We start from the raw sequence: 20,192 nt of genomic DNA, 5'->3' as shown, positions 1-20,192 counted from the left end.
AGGCGAAAACACGACAGGATGGCGGCTTGCGATTGGCTGCCTGGGCAGTCAGTCGGACGGGAGCCCGCCGGGCCGGCAGCCGGGCCGGGGCAGCCACGCGTTGCGCAGGCCGCCGCACCCGACCCGGCCCCGTTGGCACAGCACGGCACGGCACGGCAGCGAGCTCCGGTTAATCCCCTGTCCCGCACAGGGCACGGGGCCGCCACTGGCTTCAGCTGGAAAATTTTCAAATAAATACATTTTTTGATAAATATAGTTGGCTGCTTTTAGCAGAGTCGGCAGCCTTCACTTCTACTTTGCAATCAAATTTGATATAAAAAAATTCCTATTTATTCATTCAAAGCTGGTGGTGGAAACCCAGCTCTGATGTGGGAGGTCACTTTCACTCCATTTCGTTTGAAAAGCCGGACAGGGAAGCAGTGAAACTGAATTCCCAACCAAGAACAGCAATCCACAATTCACAAACTCCCTGGAAATGCAGGATACAGCCCTGGGCGCTGTCTCCTTGGCTGAAAAGAAAGTGGATGTCATTTCCCCCAAAATGTAAAAGAGCAAACTTGCAGTAGAAAAATAAAGCAGCTGTAAAAATTCATAGTGGTTATGGCCACGATATTCCACGTCCTAACAAAGAAAACAGGCCAAAAGTACTTTCTGTCTATTTAATGTCACTGGTTTCAGTAGCGTTGCACTGGAGGCATGCTAACATTCGAACAATGTTACGTTTTTGTACTTGCACTTCACCAGGGTTGCAATTCATCACGCACCCCAGCTCCCACTGATGTTTCACATTCTGTTTTGGGTCTGGAGAACCAAACCCCACATGAAACCCAAGCGAAGGCCACATTTGTTCTACCTGCACAGAAACTGTAACTGTTGTATTGTTGTGATAAAATCAATCAATCTCAGTATTTGTGAAGTCCTGGGCAGCCAAAGGCTGACTTCATTCTTAGCAAAATTAATTTCCCTGTGGCTTCACATTTTTTAAATAAAAATCTGCTATAGATCAATCTTGTCCTCCAATTAGCTATTGTACCCGCTGTACAATTTGACCAATTCCAAGTGCAGCAGAATGGAAGCCCCAAATTGTTTTAAAATGGATTCTCCGAGATGCCAGCCCCTCTCCGCGAGCAGTAAATGTTTCCACCACGAGGTGTCTCAGAGGTTAAGGAGCTGGAAGAAGAAATTCGGGACTGGCTCTTGCCGCACACCAACACTGGCATTCCCTCGTTGTCATGCCTGGTTACATCTGTTCAGAAAGAAAAAAAAAAAAAAGAAAAAAAATTAGTATTAAAGGGTTGGTTTTGCCTTTGTTGTGTCCTAAGTATAAGTGAACTGTATTTTAGGGAGCTATTAATCTTTAGCATCCTTTGAAAGAAAGAAAGAGTATAATTCTTCCCCAGTTCTGCAAAAATCTGCACAACGTCCCTAAGTCTGCGAAGTAGCTTTACATTTCCACATATCTGGTAGAGGCTAGGATATGATTACATGTTTTGTAACTGCAGTATGGATATTTACCCTGGGTTTGAAATCAAAGAAACATTGATGTCGCTATAAGGACTTGAAAGAAAAATGACCTCTGGTAACAATCACCTATTTTGTAAATATTCGCACTAGGCAGCTTGCTGTTTTCATACAAAAACAAACACGCAGAAGAAAGCTTGAGATTTTCTCCCCAGTATGTTCCACTCTAAATAAACATTGCATCTGAGACTGGAAACTCATTTTATGACTACTGCGATAACATTTGAAGTGGTTCTGTAGTATTTCTCCATGCTTCATATTAAACTAGTTATTTGGATGTTTCATGCATACATACATTAGTTTAGTTTAATAGGGGCTGTTGGGAGAAGTGAAAAAGGAGGGAGAACTTGAGACCCTTCCCTCACTCAAAATGTTAATACTTATAACACCAATGTTGCTATTTCTAAAGATTTTTTTCATACTGTACAACTGATTTACAAAACTTAATTAAGCCATGGTAAGAAGTGGTCCATGACTGAGGAGAAAAAGACCTGTAGCAGGCCTTAGAGGAATATATGAAAGAGGAATTAGGCTGACAGTGAGGTGTCTGCAGTTATGAATGTTTCAGCTGCCATCCAGCACAGGGTAATCTTCAGGTAAGAAAGGCATGGATCTCAGCAGGTGGTTGATTTAGATAATTTTTTCCCCAAACTGTTCCCTCCTCCTACAAACATAAACAAAAGACTGACAAGAAGAAATCTGCATTATCTCTATATTATTAATTGCAGATTGCAGGAGGAAAGAGCAGCATGTGTCCAACCTCCTAATTAAGAATAATTACCCCATGAGGTTCTGGTAAGTGTCCTACGTACAAACAATAAAACTGCATGAATCACAGTAACATGTACCACCACTAAAGAAGCAATTAAATGTTGTGAGGAAATGTGTCCCATTTTCTGGGGATTCCCTGGGCGTTTTTGACCAACAAGGGAACAGTTTAATGGCTGTTGGCACAAATTCAGGTATGTCACAGAACTAGATATGCTCAGGAATTTTAAAAATCAGGAAGCACAAGAGGAGTGGATGGAGATCAGAGCAGTGAGGCACTCAGAAGGTGCAAGGTAGCGTCCTCACCCTGCTGCAGTTTCTGCTAGTCAAGTCTGTGGTGCAGCGCTTGGATAAACCTGTCTGGAACAGCAGGGGTTTCTGCAGAATGGTTTCATTATTCCAGGGCTCAACACAGTCTCATGAACGATAGTTTCACCTTTTATAGAATAAAGCAGGAAGTAAAATGCCTGCAGCAACATTTGGCACATAAAGCTGAGAGGCAGGACGGAAGGAGTGGCTAGTAGCTGTTGTAACGGCTACCCAGCCACACCAGTTCTCAGCAACTTTCCTGTGTCACTTGACGATGAGAGTTCTCTCCCTCCTGCATTGTTTTCACTCCCTCCTTGAGCATGGATTAAGCCTGCTGTCCAAGAGGTTTTTCTTGTATACCATGACAAATATGCCCATAGGCCATTTTTTAACCCAGATGAGTGAAAGCAGGGTCATATGAGAGATTACAGTGAACGTCAAGCAAATTTATAGAGACTGAAAGAAGGAAAGGAGGGGTTGATTGTCTTTGCACAGTAACATCATTGATTTCAGTGGATATAATCTTGATTCCTCGTGGAACAAAAGAGATCCAAATCAGGCTCAAGAGTCTACAAAAAAGATAATATTGGATGTGCAAGGAGGGTCTGCTATCTGAACACTACTGACACCACACATTCACAGTTCTGCTGGAGACCATTCTTTCAACATGGAAGGGTTAAAGTTCATGTATAATTTCTCTGAACTAAATTAAGGTCTTGAAATGTCTTAAGTAGCAGTAGTTTTGAGTCCTCTGCCAAAATCCAAACTAGCATCAGAGTCACAAAAGAGACTTCTGTGAAAGAAGCATTCAGCAGACTGGTGAGGAAGTGCAAACTTCCGCGGTCATGTCCCCTCTTTTCCCTTTCCCTTTTCCTCCTCTCTCTACGCTTCCCGTGATGGGCAATGCAGCTGGTGTGGAAGGCCACAGGTGGAATCTCTAGCCTGTTTACAAATACTCTGCACTACTTCACAGATCCAAGGACACTGCTCTACCCCTCAGTGGTTTTTCTGACACTGCTTTGTGCTCTAGTCGTCATGAGGGAGGGCATAGTTGGTGATACTTGACAGGTAAGACAAGCACTGGGCCTGAAAAAAAAAGTCCATGGAATCATTGCACCAAAGAAGGAAATGTTTTACACTGCTATTTTATATGACCTGAGAAGTGTTATATGCCGCTGTTATAATCTAAGAAGTGCAAGTAATCATTCATACTCATGCAGTTCCCACTGCCACTGTATCTGACCACCTCACTACCTTTAACATATTTAACTTCATAACCTGGCTTAAAAATAGAGATCTCTGAGACTGGAAAGTTCTGTCACTTGTCCAAGATCACACAACCCACAGAAAGGCGAGAAGAGGAATCTGGTGTCTTGAGCATGGGAATAACTGTTTTTTCCCCTCCCCTGGCCACCTGTCTTCTCCTCTCTCAGCAGTAGCTGTGTTCTGCCAGTGGGCAGAATGATGCTTGTACACAGTGTGCGTATCTGCTGAAGGCACACTTGAGCATGCCAAGTCTGTCTTCCAAGAGGCTCCAAGAGCCCTCCGTTTCCAATGAAGTCAATTGGAGTTAAGGATGCTTACTGGCTTGCAGAAGCACTTAGCACAGTTGTACAACAAAGCCATGAATCTACACATTTCCTTGAGCTGTGGAGAGAAACAAGATACGCATAACTAAATTTTTTCCTACTGCCCTAAAGTTAACAGCTTCCATTCCTTCTATGAAAAGAATTGAAAATTTTGTCACTGACAATAAATATGTGACAAGAATGGAAGGTAGCTGTTAAAGAGAATCCTGTTCTTCATTCTTACAGATGAGACAAGAGCTCAACAAAAAACAGATACATCAGCTCTGCAAAAATACCAGCAGCTCTGAGCTGCAGTTCTGGTTAATGTTTGGCTATGCAAAGAATGTAAGTGGGGCAGAAACAGTGAGTATATTCACAATGCTGTATTTCATCAGACTGCCATGACTTTCCTAAAAATTTAAAGACCAGCAATGTCTTCTCTGTGTATTTTTTTTTAATCCACTGTTATTTCCAAAGCATAAACTCACTCAAAAGGGGAGACATTGGAAACATACAGGAGTTAACCATAAGAAAATTAGAAAACCTTTTTTATATAACATGAAAATGGCAGAAATATTGAAATAAACAGTTTTATTCTGCATTTGGAACAAGTGATGTACTTACAGCATGAAATTCAGGATCATGTTAGAAAGCAGCAACCAGAGTTTGTCAGTGGGTGCTCCTGCATAACTTACAACAAAGAACCAAGAGCAGGTCTCCAAACAACAGAAATGGCCAAACAACTCCATAGATTATTCATGTCATTTTTCAGTAACTCTCAGAAGACAAAGATAAAATTAATACTGCTGTAGCATCAGACAGTTGAATAGACTCCGCAGAGGATTATAAATCTGACCTATCCCAGGCAAAATTTGTGAACTTGAGCTCAGATTTTGCAAAAGTCTCAGCTGACTTTTTTTTTTTTTTTTAATTAGCTTTGGCGTCTTATTATGGCAAATAATACTCTCTAAACATCATGGTATCACAAAGCCTCGCAGAGCCTGCAAGCTGTCTGGAACAATGGCTCATTGAGGTCTTACTAATCTCACCCTATTTTTCTCTGGGTGCTCAGTGATGACAGCTTGTTGCCAACACTAACTCTTCCAGGGCTGATCAAAGAAGCACAGGGCTATGTCACAGGAAGGAAGTTTACACAGAGTGGGAGTTCAGATTTTCAGCAAGAAGAGCTGATGAAAAAAAAAAATAAGCAAAGACACAAAAGCAAAGAGAAAATTCCTATTTCCTCTCTTGTGCCTTGACAGAAGAATCTGCTAGGAGCCTGGTACAAAACTTCTGTTACTAAAAGCCTCGTCTCCATTAGAAAAACTTGCCTATAAATCTCTATTTGTAGCACAAGCAAGGCATGAATATAGCTGGAAAACAGTTAATGACCATGTAAGAATATCAACTGCAACAAAGATGAGTTTTCTGCTTGCTTTCTATGCTAACCTCCAGCCGCAATCTGCTATGGACTAGATGCATCGATGTCTCAAGGATATATCTAGCTGATGGGCTATAGTTAAATAAGAAATTTGGTTCTCTTCTCCCTCTGAGTTTTGGGCTTCTACCACAGACCTTTTCACAATAAAGCACCAAAAAATAAGCTTCAAAAGCACTACAAGAAACAGTGACTTGTGGATGGCATACGACAATTTTTAAGGCTACAGAGTAAAAGAAATTGATAGTCACTGACACAGAGTAGCATCAGCTGTTTATAATACAGAATTAGATGTAAAAGTATAGATCTGCATTTGTACACATTGGTCACTGTCTGTTTAAATATTTCATGATGTATGCAATTAAGTTCCTTCATCACTGTTGACTCTGTGATTTTAGAAATCCAGTGTACTTACCATTATCTATGTTCTGGGCTTATTTTCTCATTTCCACAGGGTTGCACAGTGACAATGAACGAAAACAATTTCCTTTGTATCTATAACCAGATTCACTTTGGGGATCTGAGAACTGCCATATTTGGTGTGTGAAAACTTATGTCTGGCATGTTTGGAAACAAAAGCCTGTCTGATTTAGACTTTAAAAGAAGATGCAGAATAGATTTATAATGATTGTAATTAGAATAAAAGCGTGATTGCACTGAACTTAAATCCTGGTCCAAATTTCATATACACCCACAAATCTATCCAAATAGAAATTAACTTCATAATTAATAGTGGATCACTCCCATTACAAAAAGACACTATTAATTATGGATGACGCTTGTATTTCTTCCTAGCTGTTTACATCTTTTCACCCTCCAGTTCATGGAGTGCTCTGGATAATGCAGCGTGTACAAATAAATGCCTCAGATGTAAGTGACTACTCCGCTCTCGTCCTGCCTGCACACAAGATGACCTGCTCCTGGATGTTCTTATCAAGCAAAATACAGAGGGGCATTTGTTAGCACGAGCAGAGCTAGAATATTCTCTTTAGAGTTCAGCTTCCTCCTTTCATCCCACCCACCACCAGACACTTCCTGACATTTCTCCTGCAGGCAGAGCAAGGCAACTGCTATTTTTTTCCCCCCCTTTTGCAACGGCTGCTTCTTCAGTAATCTGTGAGTATTGGGGGAAGGGGACGTTATCTCTACAGCAAACACAGCCCGGCAAGTCTGGGACGTGAGGGGGTGTTTCAGGATGAAAATAGGCCCCTGCCAGCCCTTCTGCATTTGTGTATCTATGACTAAGCACGCTGAATGCATTGCTTTTAAACTTGGCTTTTCTCTTTCCTTGATCTGTGTGGTTTCCAAGCCGCCTGCTCCCCTTTGTCCTCGCAGCCCCGGGGGATCTCGCAGAGGCAGGTCCCTGACATCACCAGTGCCAGAGAAATGCAAATCCCGCCTGGCGAGCCAGCCAGCATGTGCTGGGGGACAAAGCCAGAGCAGCTCCAGAGCTGGGAGACAAACCTACCTCGCTGGGACTGCCTGCCCCGCCCCCCCCCCCCGCCCCGCGAGCCTGCTCAGGCACCAAGGAGAGACTCCACTACCAGTTGTTTTTCCACTGAAACATTCATGGCTTTTGCTTACGTCATTCCAGCCCTGCCTTGGAAGTGTCTGCAGTACAGGGCCACTAAGAACTAAGAGCTTTTGGCAGTTCTGCCCATCTCTGGGACAAAAAAAGCTGCTGGCTGCTCATCTCCGGCATTGTCACTACTACTCAGCTGGGAAGGTGCCTCTGGGTTCAAGAGGCCAGTACAGAGAGCAGGAAATAGAGATGCCAGGCTCCAGTTTGTCTTGCCTAGACCAGACTCAACCTCATTCCCCAACAAAGCCTCCTCTAAGCTTTAAACAGAGTCTTCTCTGTGTACCGCACCCAAGCCAGATGTGCTGTGGGCCGGGACTGAGGGAGGCTGTAGCTCCTGCTGCCATGAGCCCAGTGCATCTCTCCACACCTGATGCAGAATTGGCCTCTCGTCACATCCAGTCCCAGTCCCCTACAATGACGGGGACAAAGAAGTGCCCAAAGCACCACATTTTAACTCCAAGCCTTCCTTTCCTTCATCTTTCATGTTCCCTCAATTCTCCAAGTTCCGTTTCCTCAGTTTTCTCATCAGTCTGTCCCTGCTCTCAGGCCATCCTATGCCACAACCACACAGCACTGTGCTGGGTCCATCCCTGGTATCACGTGCCAAGTGAATGGGTGCATATGCTGCTCTTAACAAGTCTCGTGCCCGTTGGCTGGACTAGATGCTTGTCCTTGTGTCACAGTGTCCATGGGAGGCCAAACACCGTCTCCATCCTGGCAAAAGGTGGCATTTGCAGAGGGATTGAGTACAACCTGAAAGAATCTCTGGGTTTTGCTCAGAAGACTCCATTGGCGTTAGCACGTTCTAAGTGGTGCAAAGCTTGTTTGTACAGGAGTGACTTGCCAGTATAGCTATACTGGTCTGACCTACGCTGGTTCAACCTTTCCTAATGCAGTGTCCTAGGAGTTCGGCGAGGTAAGGCTTTGCTAACTCTGCAGTCCCATCTTTTTATACAGGACATCCTACATTGTTCTTCTGAGCTTCTCCTTGGACCCCAGATGCAGGTACAACATACGCAACAGCCGTGTTTCTAAGCCCACCTCACAAAGTCTGTCCTATTTGGACGCTCATTGAGCTCATTGAAAACAGGATCATTCATTGTTATTAATTTGTGTTTGGCCTGAAAGTACACAGCACTACTGTAAGCACCTGCAACCGCAATTCTCTGAAGAGAACCTGAGCTGGAACAGAGGAAGGAGTGCTTAGATCTCAATATGTACAGCTGGCAGGTTTTCTGGGTGATCTATATTCAGCTGTGCATGCCCGTGGGTATGGGGAAAGATCATTCATCCAGTTCATTGAACTGCAGCCTGCATGTGAAAGGAGTTTCATGGTTTCTTTTTTAAATGTCACTGTTTTAAAGACGAATAGTCTCACGCAGAATTGTGCAGCAGATTATAATACAGGCACTCCAGGGGTAAATTAAAAAGCAATTCAAAAACAATACTGTGGAACAATCTTATCTTTTCCCTGCCTTATCCAGGCGTTTATCTAGGTCTGTTCTGCACTAGTTATCACCACATTATCTACATATTATACAGTGTCTTTTTTAGCCACATTAGTACATATACAGTTCATTCAGAGTCGAAAGCAAGTCAGGTCTGAACAAGCTGGAAAACATCCTGCTCTAGTTCAAATGCCCTATTCAGGGAACGAGCTGAGAGATGTCTGCAGAATACACCAGGGTTGATCTAGTTTTAAATGGTCCATGCTTACTGTCACCCTCTCATCTGTCCACAGTATTAGCTCAAGCAAACCTTCCATCAGACATAAATTTCAACAGCATATGGTTGTATTATGGTCTATTTTAATGACAGGATCTATTTCTAACAAAATATTTTTTTTACTGGTCTAAAAGCATTTTCACATGCATGTTGAAAGTTCAAATATTTCCATCAACTCCCTAATTTACTTATGAGAACCATGGAATGAAATAAAGATGTTCATTCCCGTTAGCATGCTTGAACAAGTTATATTAAATTTTCATTTTATAAAATACTATGGAGATTTACAATGTAGCCCCAAGAAGTTATAACAGCTTTTTCGAGTCTTGTGACGCTACTGGAATTCTCATGGTATTTTAAGTTATTCTGAATGTCTGAGCATTTGGAGTTGTGATTACATGAAAATATAGGTTTAATTAAAACAAACAACTCGACCCACACACACTTTCTAAACTTCAGCCTGAAAATGTGAAAGCAATGCACTATAATGCCTCAGAAGCCCAAGGTCAAAAAGAAAAAGCAACTTTGTTATCCTTAAGATCTTAATTCATAAACCAGCCTCATCTTTTACAGTCTTCCTCCTGACTTCTGAACAATTGGATTTCTCAACATTGTTATGAATTGTTTAGATAATGTATAAATATTTATATTCTAAGAGGGCTATTGACTTTATTGACTTTTTTTCTTTCTTTGTATTTTCTACCTTCCCAGAAAATCCCATTCAGAATGTTCAGATGATCTGCACATGTACAGCACATCTGTGCTGTTACACACATGCTTCTGGAGAATCTGTGTGCGCACAGTGGCCTTTTATGCACAACATCCACACGTCATGCCATCTGCTCAAGGCACGAGTGGACATGTCTGAGGCAACCTTGACATGTGGCAGCCCTATATTTAGACTACATTAGAATTTCTAACTATTCAAAACCCGATACCAATACAGACATTAAGTCATATTTAAATATTTTACGGTTACTATATTTTGGGCCCATTTAAAAAGATTAAAATATTAATTCTCTTCATCTGTAGCTATCTATGGATAAAAGTAATTTTTGAATAATTATTAAGTTTCACATCAAGCTCGCAGTTTACATATAGCATCTTTTGTCATAAAAAAATCCCAAATTCTTTAAGAAATTTCACCGCATGACTCATCAACTAGAATTATTTTATACTTGAGGATGAGGATTATTGCGTAAGTGAGAAGCATTATTCATAACTTATTAAATTATTACATTAATTATTTCACTGTCCTTGGAATGCAGTAATTTCTAAAGAGAGGCTTGACAGGATTTCCTAAATGAATCCCAGTATTATGTATCTAGCATTTTAGGCCAGATGAAGGACAGTGTTTATGTAAGGATCACTTCATTCACCATTGAAATGCAGCTGCTGCTTAATAAAATCCTTTAATTGTGCAAATCAGATAAACCTAGGAAGGGGAGATTTCTCTTAAAGACAAAGTTTTAATTAGCAGTTAAGATTATTTAAGTAGTAAGGAGAAGGGAACACATTGTTCTCATCAACTGCTTGTGGGTGCTGGTGATGTTTGACATTGTTCACAACAAAAAAGACAACAACCTGTATCTTACACATAGTTTCAAATTCTTTCTTAAGAGGCCTATGCCTTGCTAACGTTTTGAGCCTCTTAAATATTGGAAAGCGTGAAAATGAAAGTCAACATTACAAAGCTTTAAATATTTAGGTTTTAACCTTGAAAGGTTATGCTGATTTTTGCAACTGAAATGTGACCTCTCAGGTATTTCAGGTTAAACAGATATGCAAATCTTCATGGGATTAAGTCCTCACAGTCTGTAGAAACAACCCTTATATGAACTTTTGATCAACACCAGATGAGGAAAAATGTGGTCAAATATAAACCATCCATTCCAACATTAAAACCACGGATGTTTTACAGTTGTACCAACAAATGTTAAATTAACTAAAAATTACATAATGGTTCGTTCATGAGTGATGCCATGGAGGCACAACAAAAAAATACCCAGATTGGTTTATATTCTCAGGCTGATTCTAATAAAGGGAACAACCCAAATGTCCTGCAGATACTTCATGCCCTCTTCAAAACCACTGTGCAGTACGTTCAGCACAGGAAGGAAGCACTTCTAGGCTCCACGGCAGCACAAAATTAAAAGTGAACGGACTTGGGCTGAAACTGGTGTTAAAATCTTTCAATGCTTTGGGTTTGGAACGCAATGACTTTGTTCAATTATGGTTTGTGCTGTGTTGAGCATCCTGTTGAATAAACAAATACATACCCTCTCCAACAGGAAAGCTGCAAGTCCAACGTGTCAACTTCTGGAGCATTCCTGAAGGGAAGTCGCAACAATCCAGGTCTGCCCCGCACCACTGGGTCCATCCCCCAAGGCCGCCTCACCGCTGGTGTTGGGTACAAGGCTGGGCACCCTGGGGGTGAGCGGGATGCCAGGCCGCAGCATGCACATTGCATTGCGCCACAGAGGTGTGACACCATGAGTTGGGTGCTGCGCGGGGGCACCGTGTGATGGCCAGCCACGCCTGAGCACCTCGGCCTGGTGGCATGTGAGGTGCGGCAGGGCGAGGCGTGGCCTGCCCTCGGTGCCACGACACCTCACCGCCACCGCGCACCACCACAGACCAGGCCTGGCGGCCATGCCACGAGGTCACAGCCCTCTGTAGCCACCATAGGGCCAGTCGAGGCCCACCAGGACCTGGGGCGAGCCTGGCGCTTGCCACCCCGAGCCCGCCCAAGGTGGGGGGTGCTGGGCTGGCCCGCGGCCCCCCGCGGGGCCCAGCGCCCTGGGGCAGCCACCCAGCCCGGCCCTGAGGAGGCGGCCGCGCGCCTGCGCGGGGTGGGGGGGGCGGGGGGCGGGGACACGCGGCCGGGCGCAGGCGCGTGGCGCATGCGCGCTGCGGCCCCGCGCTGGGCTTGTCGTTGCAGCTTTAAGAGGGCTCGCGGCCTGGCGGGTCCGGCCCCCCCGCCGCCCTGAGGGAGCCGCCGGACCCCCGCGCCAGCCCCCTCCCACCGCAGCACGGCGCGGGGCCGGCCCAGGCACCCCGCCGAGCGTCCCCCCGGCGCCCCCCGAAGGGGGGAGAAGGCTGAGAGGGAGTGACCCCCGGCCCCTAGCCCCGGGCTGGGACAGCTGAGGGGGGGCGCAACATGGCGGAGGCCAAGGAGGAGGGGCCTGGCCCCCGTGCCAGGGTGAGTGGGGGGGCGCGAGGGGAAGTCAAAGGGGAGGGGTCAGGGGGCGGGGTCAGGGCGGGAGGGGGCCGCGGCCCGGGCGGCGGGGCATCGCCGGCCCGCGGGGATGCGGCGTGCGAGGCGCCGCGGCCCCCGCCGCTGTCCAGGGCCCTGACAGGCGGCCCCGCCGGGCCGGGGAGGGGGCCGGCGGCCGCCGAGCGGCCGGACCTGGCGTGCGGGGACCCCTCCAGCCCGGGCCCGCGTCGCAGCTGCCTGCTCGCCCCAGGCCGGCCAGCAGCGCTGTCCCCTCCGGCCTGAGCCACGCTGCCTCTCAAGGGCTCCTTAGTGTTCGCTTAGCTCTTCTTAAGGAGAGCGTCCAGACATCATTTTCAGAAGCGTCTTGGCGTCACTGACAAAATAAACTTACAGCTAACTAGGATCCATCATCACTGGCTGTCTCCTTGTTTAAAACACGGCGTTCTTGCTGCTCTTCTGAAATTTGTTTCAATTGTCCATATCAAGCCATAGTGAGTCAAGATGGCAGTTTCATCCCGTTGTTAGGTACCAGGGCTGTTACCGTTGTGTGAGTACCATTAGCCACACAAATCCTGAGGCTCAGTCCTTCGTTGCCACAGCTTGGTCTGTAAGTGCAGTAGGCACACTCATCTACTTGAAGAAATTGTCTTTTAACCAAAAGGAAGGTTCTTTGTGGCCCACACCTTGTAGTCTGTGAAGTAACTGAGGGAGGCTAACTTTTACGCTCAAAATAATCTTGCAACAAGTCAAGTCCTCTTTCCTGCATGTGTGTAACTTTTGCTGGAAAGCTTTCCGATCGCAATGAGATCAAGTCATATTTGTGGTTGCGTGGAAGAGTCCATAGTCCGCTGCAAGACACGGAGCTGTCCAGTTCCCTTTTCCCAAAGATGAAGAAGTTTTCCCATTCTCCAGCCTTGAGAAAGATGAGGACAGTAGCTCAGGTTTTTCCATTCCTGTATGTGGGAGAAGTTTAATTTGCTGAATTTATTTCAGGGAACGTGAAACTTGTGACTGTGGTGAAATTAATTGCTGCTAAACAGAGCAGTTGACCTTCCAGGGTCTAATTGGAGGAGTTGCGCAGACATTGTTTGACTGCTCTGCAGTTACAGAAAAGACCATCGTCGCTGAATTGACTCAGACCCATATCTTTCAGACACTTGTACTTATTTATGAGCAAACTCAAACAATTTTGCGAAATTGCTCACAGATATTACATAAATGTTTAAGTCTTTTGGGGGAATCAAGATTTTGGCTGTCTGCAAAAAGTTTAAAGGGAAGTGGCTACATGTAGGACGATAACTTAAGGAATCTTAAACTTCATTCCTAGTCATTGAATGTTAGTGGACATAGGGAAAGACTTTTACACCATGAGGATAGTCAAGTATTGGAACAGGTTGCTCGGAGAGGTTGTGCATGGTGTCTAGTGGTCTCCTCATGCTCGTTGCCTTGATATGCTCAATTCATCTGTCAAGTTACCTGGCATTACCAGCACACAAAAAAGGAAGACTGCTCTTTTTCCTCTCAAGCTTGCCAATTATCTGCTAAGGAATAAGAAAGTATCATCAAGTTAGTATCATCTTCATTGGTCTTAGGAAAAATTACTTCTCTATTGGTTGGCCAGTTATCCACTAGGTGGTAAGTCAAGAAGTCTCCATCAATTATTGCTCCACTTGTCCCTGTACATTATGGAAAGCCTTTTGTGCTGTTGGCATTGATAATGTTCTCAGCTCCTGCAGTAGCAGAGAACTTGTTTGGTAAAGTTTCGGGATGGTCCTGAAAAGTGGAGTTGCCCCAGACAAGTAAGTAAGGAAAGAGGAAACACAACTTGCCCAATCCAGCTTGAAGGAAAATACCTTCCTGGTCCCAAGTCTGACAGTGAGGTTAATCAGTTAATCTTAATTGTGCCAGAAAGGTTCCAGTGAGATTTTTAAAAATAAATAGTAGCACCAGTGCACTGCATTCTATCAGTTTGTAATTTTCCGAGTCAGGGAGGTGAATTTCCTCATCTCCCTCCCCATCTCAAAACCAGTTTATGCACCAAGATGTTCTTGAGGAACATGAGGAGAAGTGAATCCCTCCTGGTTGCTTGAAGGAATGATGGAACCTGGAAAGAATGAGATTAGCATACCATAAATACAGCATACTTGGATCTTCCATTAAAGCCATAATTAACGAAGTCTTGCAAGATCTGCATGTTCCGTTTCTCTTCCTCTTAGTGGACCAGTTCCCATTCAACAGGAGAACATGATGATGGACTTCTCCAAATCCTGTGCCTAAGGAATAATGAGCATTTCTTATAAAAAATTCTTTTCCTTTATATAGGAAAAAAGACTAATTTAATGATTCTTTCAGAGGGGAACTTCGGAAGTGCTGGTATATTCAGAATTTTTCTTTTCAATATTAAAATATTTTGCAAATTCTGCAATTCCAGAAGCATATATACTGAAACTGACAGTTTTCGAATCCCATTGATAAGCAATTGTCATCTTTTAGCTCAATCCACAGTAATGAGCAACAAACTAAAAAAGAAAGGTTTTGCCAGTGTAAGATTAACATAGAAGTTTGTCTAACTTTGATTTTTTTAATAGTACCTGCAAAGTTTTTATGGCTAAGTTCTTATTTTAGAGGTGGTTAATTTCTGTCCAAAATCAAAACGTGTATTTTCTGAGGAAAATATATCAACATATTCAACTTTTCATCCTTATTAAATAATATAAATATAAACTTGAAAGGTGTATGCTTGTATGGTTTTTTATTTAGTTTATAAAAATATTTGTGGCAAATTGACTTTTATTTGTGTATAATATCATTGTTTTGAACAGTTTCTATTTTGAATAGGATGATCATTTATTTACAATACTCTGTCAACCCATTGAACTAGACAGAACAATTGGAGCTGTACAGTGTTAACTACTGAAATTTGAGACTTGGGCTTTTGGAAAATAATTTGGTGTGAATAGGTGAACACCTGGGCGTCTACATCAACAAAACAGTTGCAAAAGATTTTTAATTTTGCATGGCTTTAAGTAAAAATTGAAGGAGGTCGTCGCATTTAGAAAGTTTTGTTACTGAACTCCTCTTGAATGATACAAAGACAATGAAAACATTTCTCTGCAAAGGCTTGTGCATCCCTCAAAGGATGCTTTGATGTTATAAACTTTGAATTCACCTTCTGAATTCTAAAAATAAGCATAATGGATCTCAGTCTTTTGCATTAGGACTTTTCACGTTGTATAAAATACAGGAAAGTTAAGTAAGCTCTTTATGCTCACTTCAAGGCCCCTTGTGTGATTAGTATAGTGACAATTAATTCTGAAATCACTCCCAACATCCTTGAAGTGGTTGTCTCAACTTTTCTCTCATTTAATGACTGTTGTATCCCCATTATTCCTTCCAGACATTCCAATTCACATTGGCCTTTCCCTAAATGAGTCTTGTAGCAAGCTTTATCTAGTGAACTTTCTTCAAGGCTTTGTGTCAGTGACTGACTCTGCTCAGATGATTTCCATCATCCATTTTATAAGTGCCATAACAGCATAAAAGCAGCGCTCTTGTACTTCGCTCCTGCTTTTGCTCTTAACACTTACTCTCTATGATCATCTAAACTCTTCAAATTAAAGCTTCTCCAGCAGAGAATATTTCATCAAGGGCATGTTAGCAGAATCGTGTGTGCTCTCAGTGTCTGTCATCTTAGCCTGTATTCTGCTTTACACTCTTTGATAGAAAAAAAAAAAAAGTGTTTCTGCAGGGGCAAAAGAGGGAGATGGGTAGAGTACACCCGCAAGGTTGGGGGTTTTAATTAGTTGTCCAGTGGAAAGATAAAAAAGAGAGTGAGCAAGAGTCAATCTGGGAAAATAACTTCAGGATAAAGTGAACTCTGTTATTGGAAGGGATCAGTAGAGTGCTTCATGAATGCTATAGGTGTGAGGCCGTGATAAACTAATCCTTGGATGTTGCTGATCCCAGGAGCAGTTACTTTATTTCTAGAAGCTCATACCAGGCTGAAGCAAAACCCATGTGACATCTGAGTTTGAAAGAGATTGAAATCTGCTATCACGAGCTGCTCTTGAACCATATCAGGAAAAGGGAGACCGATTTAAGTGTCGAGCAGGCTGCAGATCGGTGCTAACCTCATGACCTAGAGTAGATGGTGTGTATTACCTTACTCTTTTTCTTTGGTTCTTTGGAAGTTCTACTCAGAAATTTCAAGGGCAAGAGAAAGTTTAAAAGACTGTAGCTGTGCTTTACTGAGATGGAACTGATCAAAAAATTGCATGATGTATTCTGTCCTTTCTGTAAATACTGGCTGAAGAATGGTGGTAATGTATTTAGCTTTGGTTACCATATTTGCTCTCTGCTTTAGATCTGTTTAATTTTAAAAGTAGCTTGAAGTATTACAGGGCTTACATATACATTAGAAATCTTTGAAGTGTGTTGTGTCTAATACCTCTGAAGTTTTTAGTAAAAAATGTATGATAATCAGTTACCATTCTAATAAAAGTTTATTACAGCAGATTTTTGGTAACAAAACCAAAACTTAAATTTTACGTTTGGTCCTTTTCCCTTTTGATAGCTGGTCCAGATTCAGAAAAATATTTGAAGTCTTCTAAGAGGTTGGAGAAATTTAATATAAAAAAATTTGAGTCTTGGTCCTGAGTTAGCTAAGTACTTGGATCTGAGAGCCATCAGGATTAGTAGTTACTAAAGACCCCAGTCTTTATGTGTTAGACTTTTGCTGTCCGCAGTGGTGGTCAGAAAGCACAAGCTCCACACAGAAGATGGCACAGGAGAGCACAAGCAAAGTGCAGGAATCCTGGACTCTTCTGAACCAGCAACCACCGTGAAGTTGCCTTTGTGCATTGCTCTGCTGTTCTGTGCTGAAATGGACTTTGCAGACTGTGCTGTATTTTAGGTGAGAAATAGAGGACAAAGAGTTGTAGGAAATTCTTGGGTTTACTTTCTTAGTGGAGAGTGTAGAAATAAAAGTTTTCCGTTTGCGCTCTTTATGCTATAAGCTGTACCCACAAAATAGATACCTGTCTAGTCTCACCCAGGTGCTCTGGACTCTTTCTGCCATCAATGTAAGCGATGGGAATCTCTGAAAGATCCATCTGCTCAGTCCAGGGCAGGATGAATTGCTGCTGCAGGTATCTCTTCATTTCCAATGGAAAGAGAGGAAACCTGAATCACTAGCTTAATAAACTAGTGTTTAGTTGTCTAAATTTAGGTGAGAAGAACCTGAGACAGAATTAGCACAACAGTACAGAGTTATTCCTACAGGAGGCATTTTGGAGTACTTGCTTTCTTTTATTATTTTTTTGAGTAACTTGTGTGTAGTTTTTTGAATTTTGATATTAGTTACAACAGTCTAAAAAGTAAATGGAGAGATTTAATCATTAATAAGTGTTGTTATTTGCTCAAGAAAGCTTTTATGAAATACAGTTTAGTTAATGCAGACTATTAACAGGTCTTGATTATGTTTAATATTAGCCTGGTAGGAATTGTTACAGTGCTCTATGAAAAAATTACACTTTTGTGTGTTTATTGGCAAAATTCCTGCTATCTTGAAACTTATTAAATTGATTGCTTAAATATATTTTTAAAAAGTTTCGCTGGGAGGAGGATGCCTATATAAGATAAGCTTTACCTCCATCACATCTTTGCAGGCAAAAGAATCAAGCAGACGTGGGTCAGTATTTTTTACTGCCTGGCTGTGATCGTTGTTCATGTCCTTGCAGGTGCTCTGTGTGGATAGTCTTGTTTGTTCGTGTAACAGGGCAGTTCTGGAGTGCTCCATGAAGCAATCACACAGGACCTTAGCTGAGAGCTCTGATCACATAGTACTAGTGTTTTTTCTGCCTGCTTTTACAGGTGTTCAGGCATTTCATTCTGAAGAGCCTTGGATACTTGTAATAATCTGTGCGAAGAAGGTGGAACATCCAACTAAGCTGCCTATTGTAAGGACCACTTCTTCATAGCAAAGGAAAAAAACAGAAGCCAACCAGGGCAACAACTACAAACAGGACTGGAATTGTAGCCACCTGAAAGAGACAAATGCCCGTTTTTATAAGAGCAGGAGAGGAGAAAATTGTAGAGCTGTACAGGAATGTGGAAGAGAAGCAGAATAGGCATGAAGGAAGCCAGAGTTAGGAAGGTACTTTGAAAATTAAAGTGGATCACATGATTGCTTTTCTCTCTTTAAGGACAGAAATACTGAAATAGAGAGAACTGAATATACATACAGGCTCTCCAGTTTTCACCATCAATTGTTGTTGCTGGCAACAAACTCTTACAAGAAGGGAAAAGACTTGCAGGACCTAATGGTAGATGAGATGATTCACCAGTGTGTGCCTATTAACATATAAACCATTCTGTGAAGGAGGGCTGATAATCCCTGCTGTGTTTATCAACAAGCAGAAGGTGCTAAATTTGTAAATTTTCCCAATTTGCATGCAAAGCCATCTTGTAGGCTTCGTTTCTGAGGACGCATCATAATGAAAAGCAGACGACTTAGGTTTTATACGTGTTTCACTTTTCTTTAAAGATTATTTACAGAGAGCTGGGGTTCCTGCCCACCCCCCCCACCCCCCATTAGTAGCATAACTAGTAGTAAGCAGTTACTGACATGGTTAATTATCCTCTTGGGGGAGACATTGAGTAAGGGATCCTTCCGAGGTTATAGTACTGGTCCTCCACTGCGGATTGTTAGTTTCATTGCTTCTTAGTTGTATTATGTGGACTGGCTTTCCCTTAAAATACATGGTGATGGCTCTTTCTTAATGAGCTACTCGGCTTCTGAGTTAAACGGAATTAAAAGGATTGCATGCTTTGCAGAACATAATCTTCTAAATAGCTATACTTTTGAAAGCTTTGGCCAAAAGTATATGTTTGTAGTCTGGGAAATGCTGTCTTTCTTGTGGGATGCTGAAATATGTAAGTGAACTGAAATACTTAGTTGTGAGTAATTACTTGCTGAGTATCACAGCAGAAACATACATTGTTATGATACGGACCTGCTCTGATTTTGGTGATTTTTACATCCCTGTAACTTCAGTTTAGTTTCTCTGATTTAGGCTGTGAGAAATAGGAATTATCTTTATTGCATCTTACAGATTTAGTGTACGCAAAATCCTAGTGTCAACAGTTGTTTGTAGTGTTTTAACCAGCAGCAGCAAAGTTCAGTGCATAGCCAGGCGTGAGGTTTTGAGGGGGAAGTTGTTTTTAAGAAAGCCTTTACTGTGGATGTCTTGGTTTGTTTGCTTGATGTTTTTTGTGTCTGTGTGTGTTTGTTAATTTGCAAAGCCCACACATCTAGCAGGCTTCAGATCAGCACATCAAACTCGTGTCTTTGCAAAAACCATTGCAAGGTGAAGCCATCCCGTGTGGAGCTGCTGCCTTCTGAAATCCGTGGGTTTGTGGGTGGATGGGAAAAGGGCTCGACCCCCGCTCTGTTTTTGATAGGTATGGATTAAACCCACCAAACATTCAGAAGTAAGGCACGTTGTAACTTCTGTGTGTTTGACAGGCTCATCTACTTGGCGTCATGTAGGTTGGTAACAGTCTGCAGCTTGCGTGTCTGTGTGTGTGTCTGGGTGTCTGTGTCTGTGTGTGTGGTGGATAAGGAAACCAAGAGGTTGACAGGGGCTTTATTTGGAATTGGGCCATGAATATTCAGCACATTCAGGAATGTCAGGAGAACCTGGGGACAGAAAGGGGCAATACACTAACATGCTGGACCACTCCCCCTGATTTCTGGTGATTCTAAAAATGGACAAATGAAACGGTAGCAGCATGTGCCTAAACCTTCTTTCCTGAAAGTTCAGAATTGGAGATGCATAAGTGAGACGGAAGGTAAAACTCTGTTTCTTGAACAGGAAGATGGGGAGCCACAAGAAGCTGAAAAATGCCTGCCTTTGTCTTTTTACATGTATAGGCAATTGTTTGGGATTTGCCTTTAAAAGCACTCATCATACTATCCATTTAATTGCCCTTAGATTAGATTTAAAATCATCTTTCGAAGTCCGGGGCATGGCTCAGATGCCCAGGGGAGCCTCCAGGACACCC

General features: G+C 42.8%; 1 protein-coding gene and 1 long non-coding RNA gene across 6 annotated transcripts in view; one reads left to right on the top strand and one right to left on the bottom strand.

Annotated features, from left to right (window-relative positions):
* Nucleotides 1-645: 645 nt before the first annotated feature.
* LOC121084590 lies at nt 646-11,735 on the bottom strand. The gene is made up of 2 exons (XR_005826809.1): nt 11,191-11,735; nt 646-1,246 (listed from the first exon to the last, which is right to left on the bottom strand). It is a non-coding gene; the product is annotated as an uncharacterized LOC121084590 (long non-coding RNA).
* Nucleotides 11,736-11,853: 118 nt separating this feature from the next.
* ZMYM4 (zinc finger MYM-type containing 4) overlaps nt 11,854-20,192 on the top strand; it is a 43,929-nt gene continuing 35,590 nt past the window's right edge. For all 5 annotated transcript variants that reach the window (XM_040586233.1, XM_040586232.1, XM_040586231.1 and 2 more), the window contains exon 1: nt 11,854-12,113. In XM_040586233.1, coding sequence (XP_040442167.1) covers nt 12,072-12,113 — 42 coding nt within the window. In that variant the 5' untranslated portion in view covers nt 11,854-12,071. The remainder of the gene's footprint in view (nt 12,114-20,192) is intronic.

Source organism: Falco naumanni, chromosome 3 (genome assembly GCF_017639655.2).
Source record: "Falco naumanni isolate bFalNau1 chromosome 3, bFalNau1.pat, whole genome shotgun sequence".
In the NCBI taxonomy this organism is placed as follows: domain Eukaryota; kingdom Metazoa; phylum Chordata; class Aves; order Falconiformes; family Falconidae; genus Falco; species Falco naumanni.
This window is presented reverse-complemented; position numbering and strand designations above follow the sequence as displayed.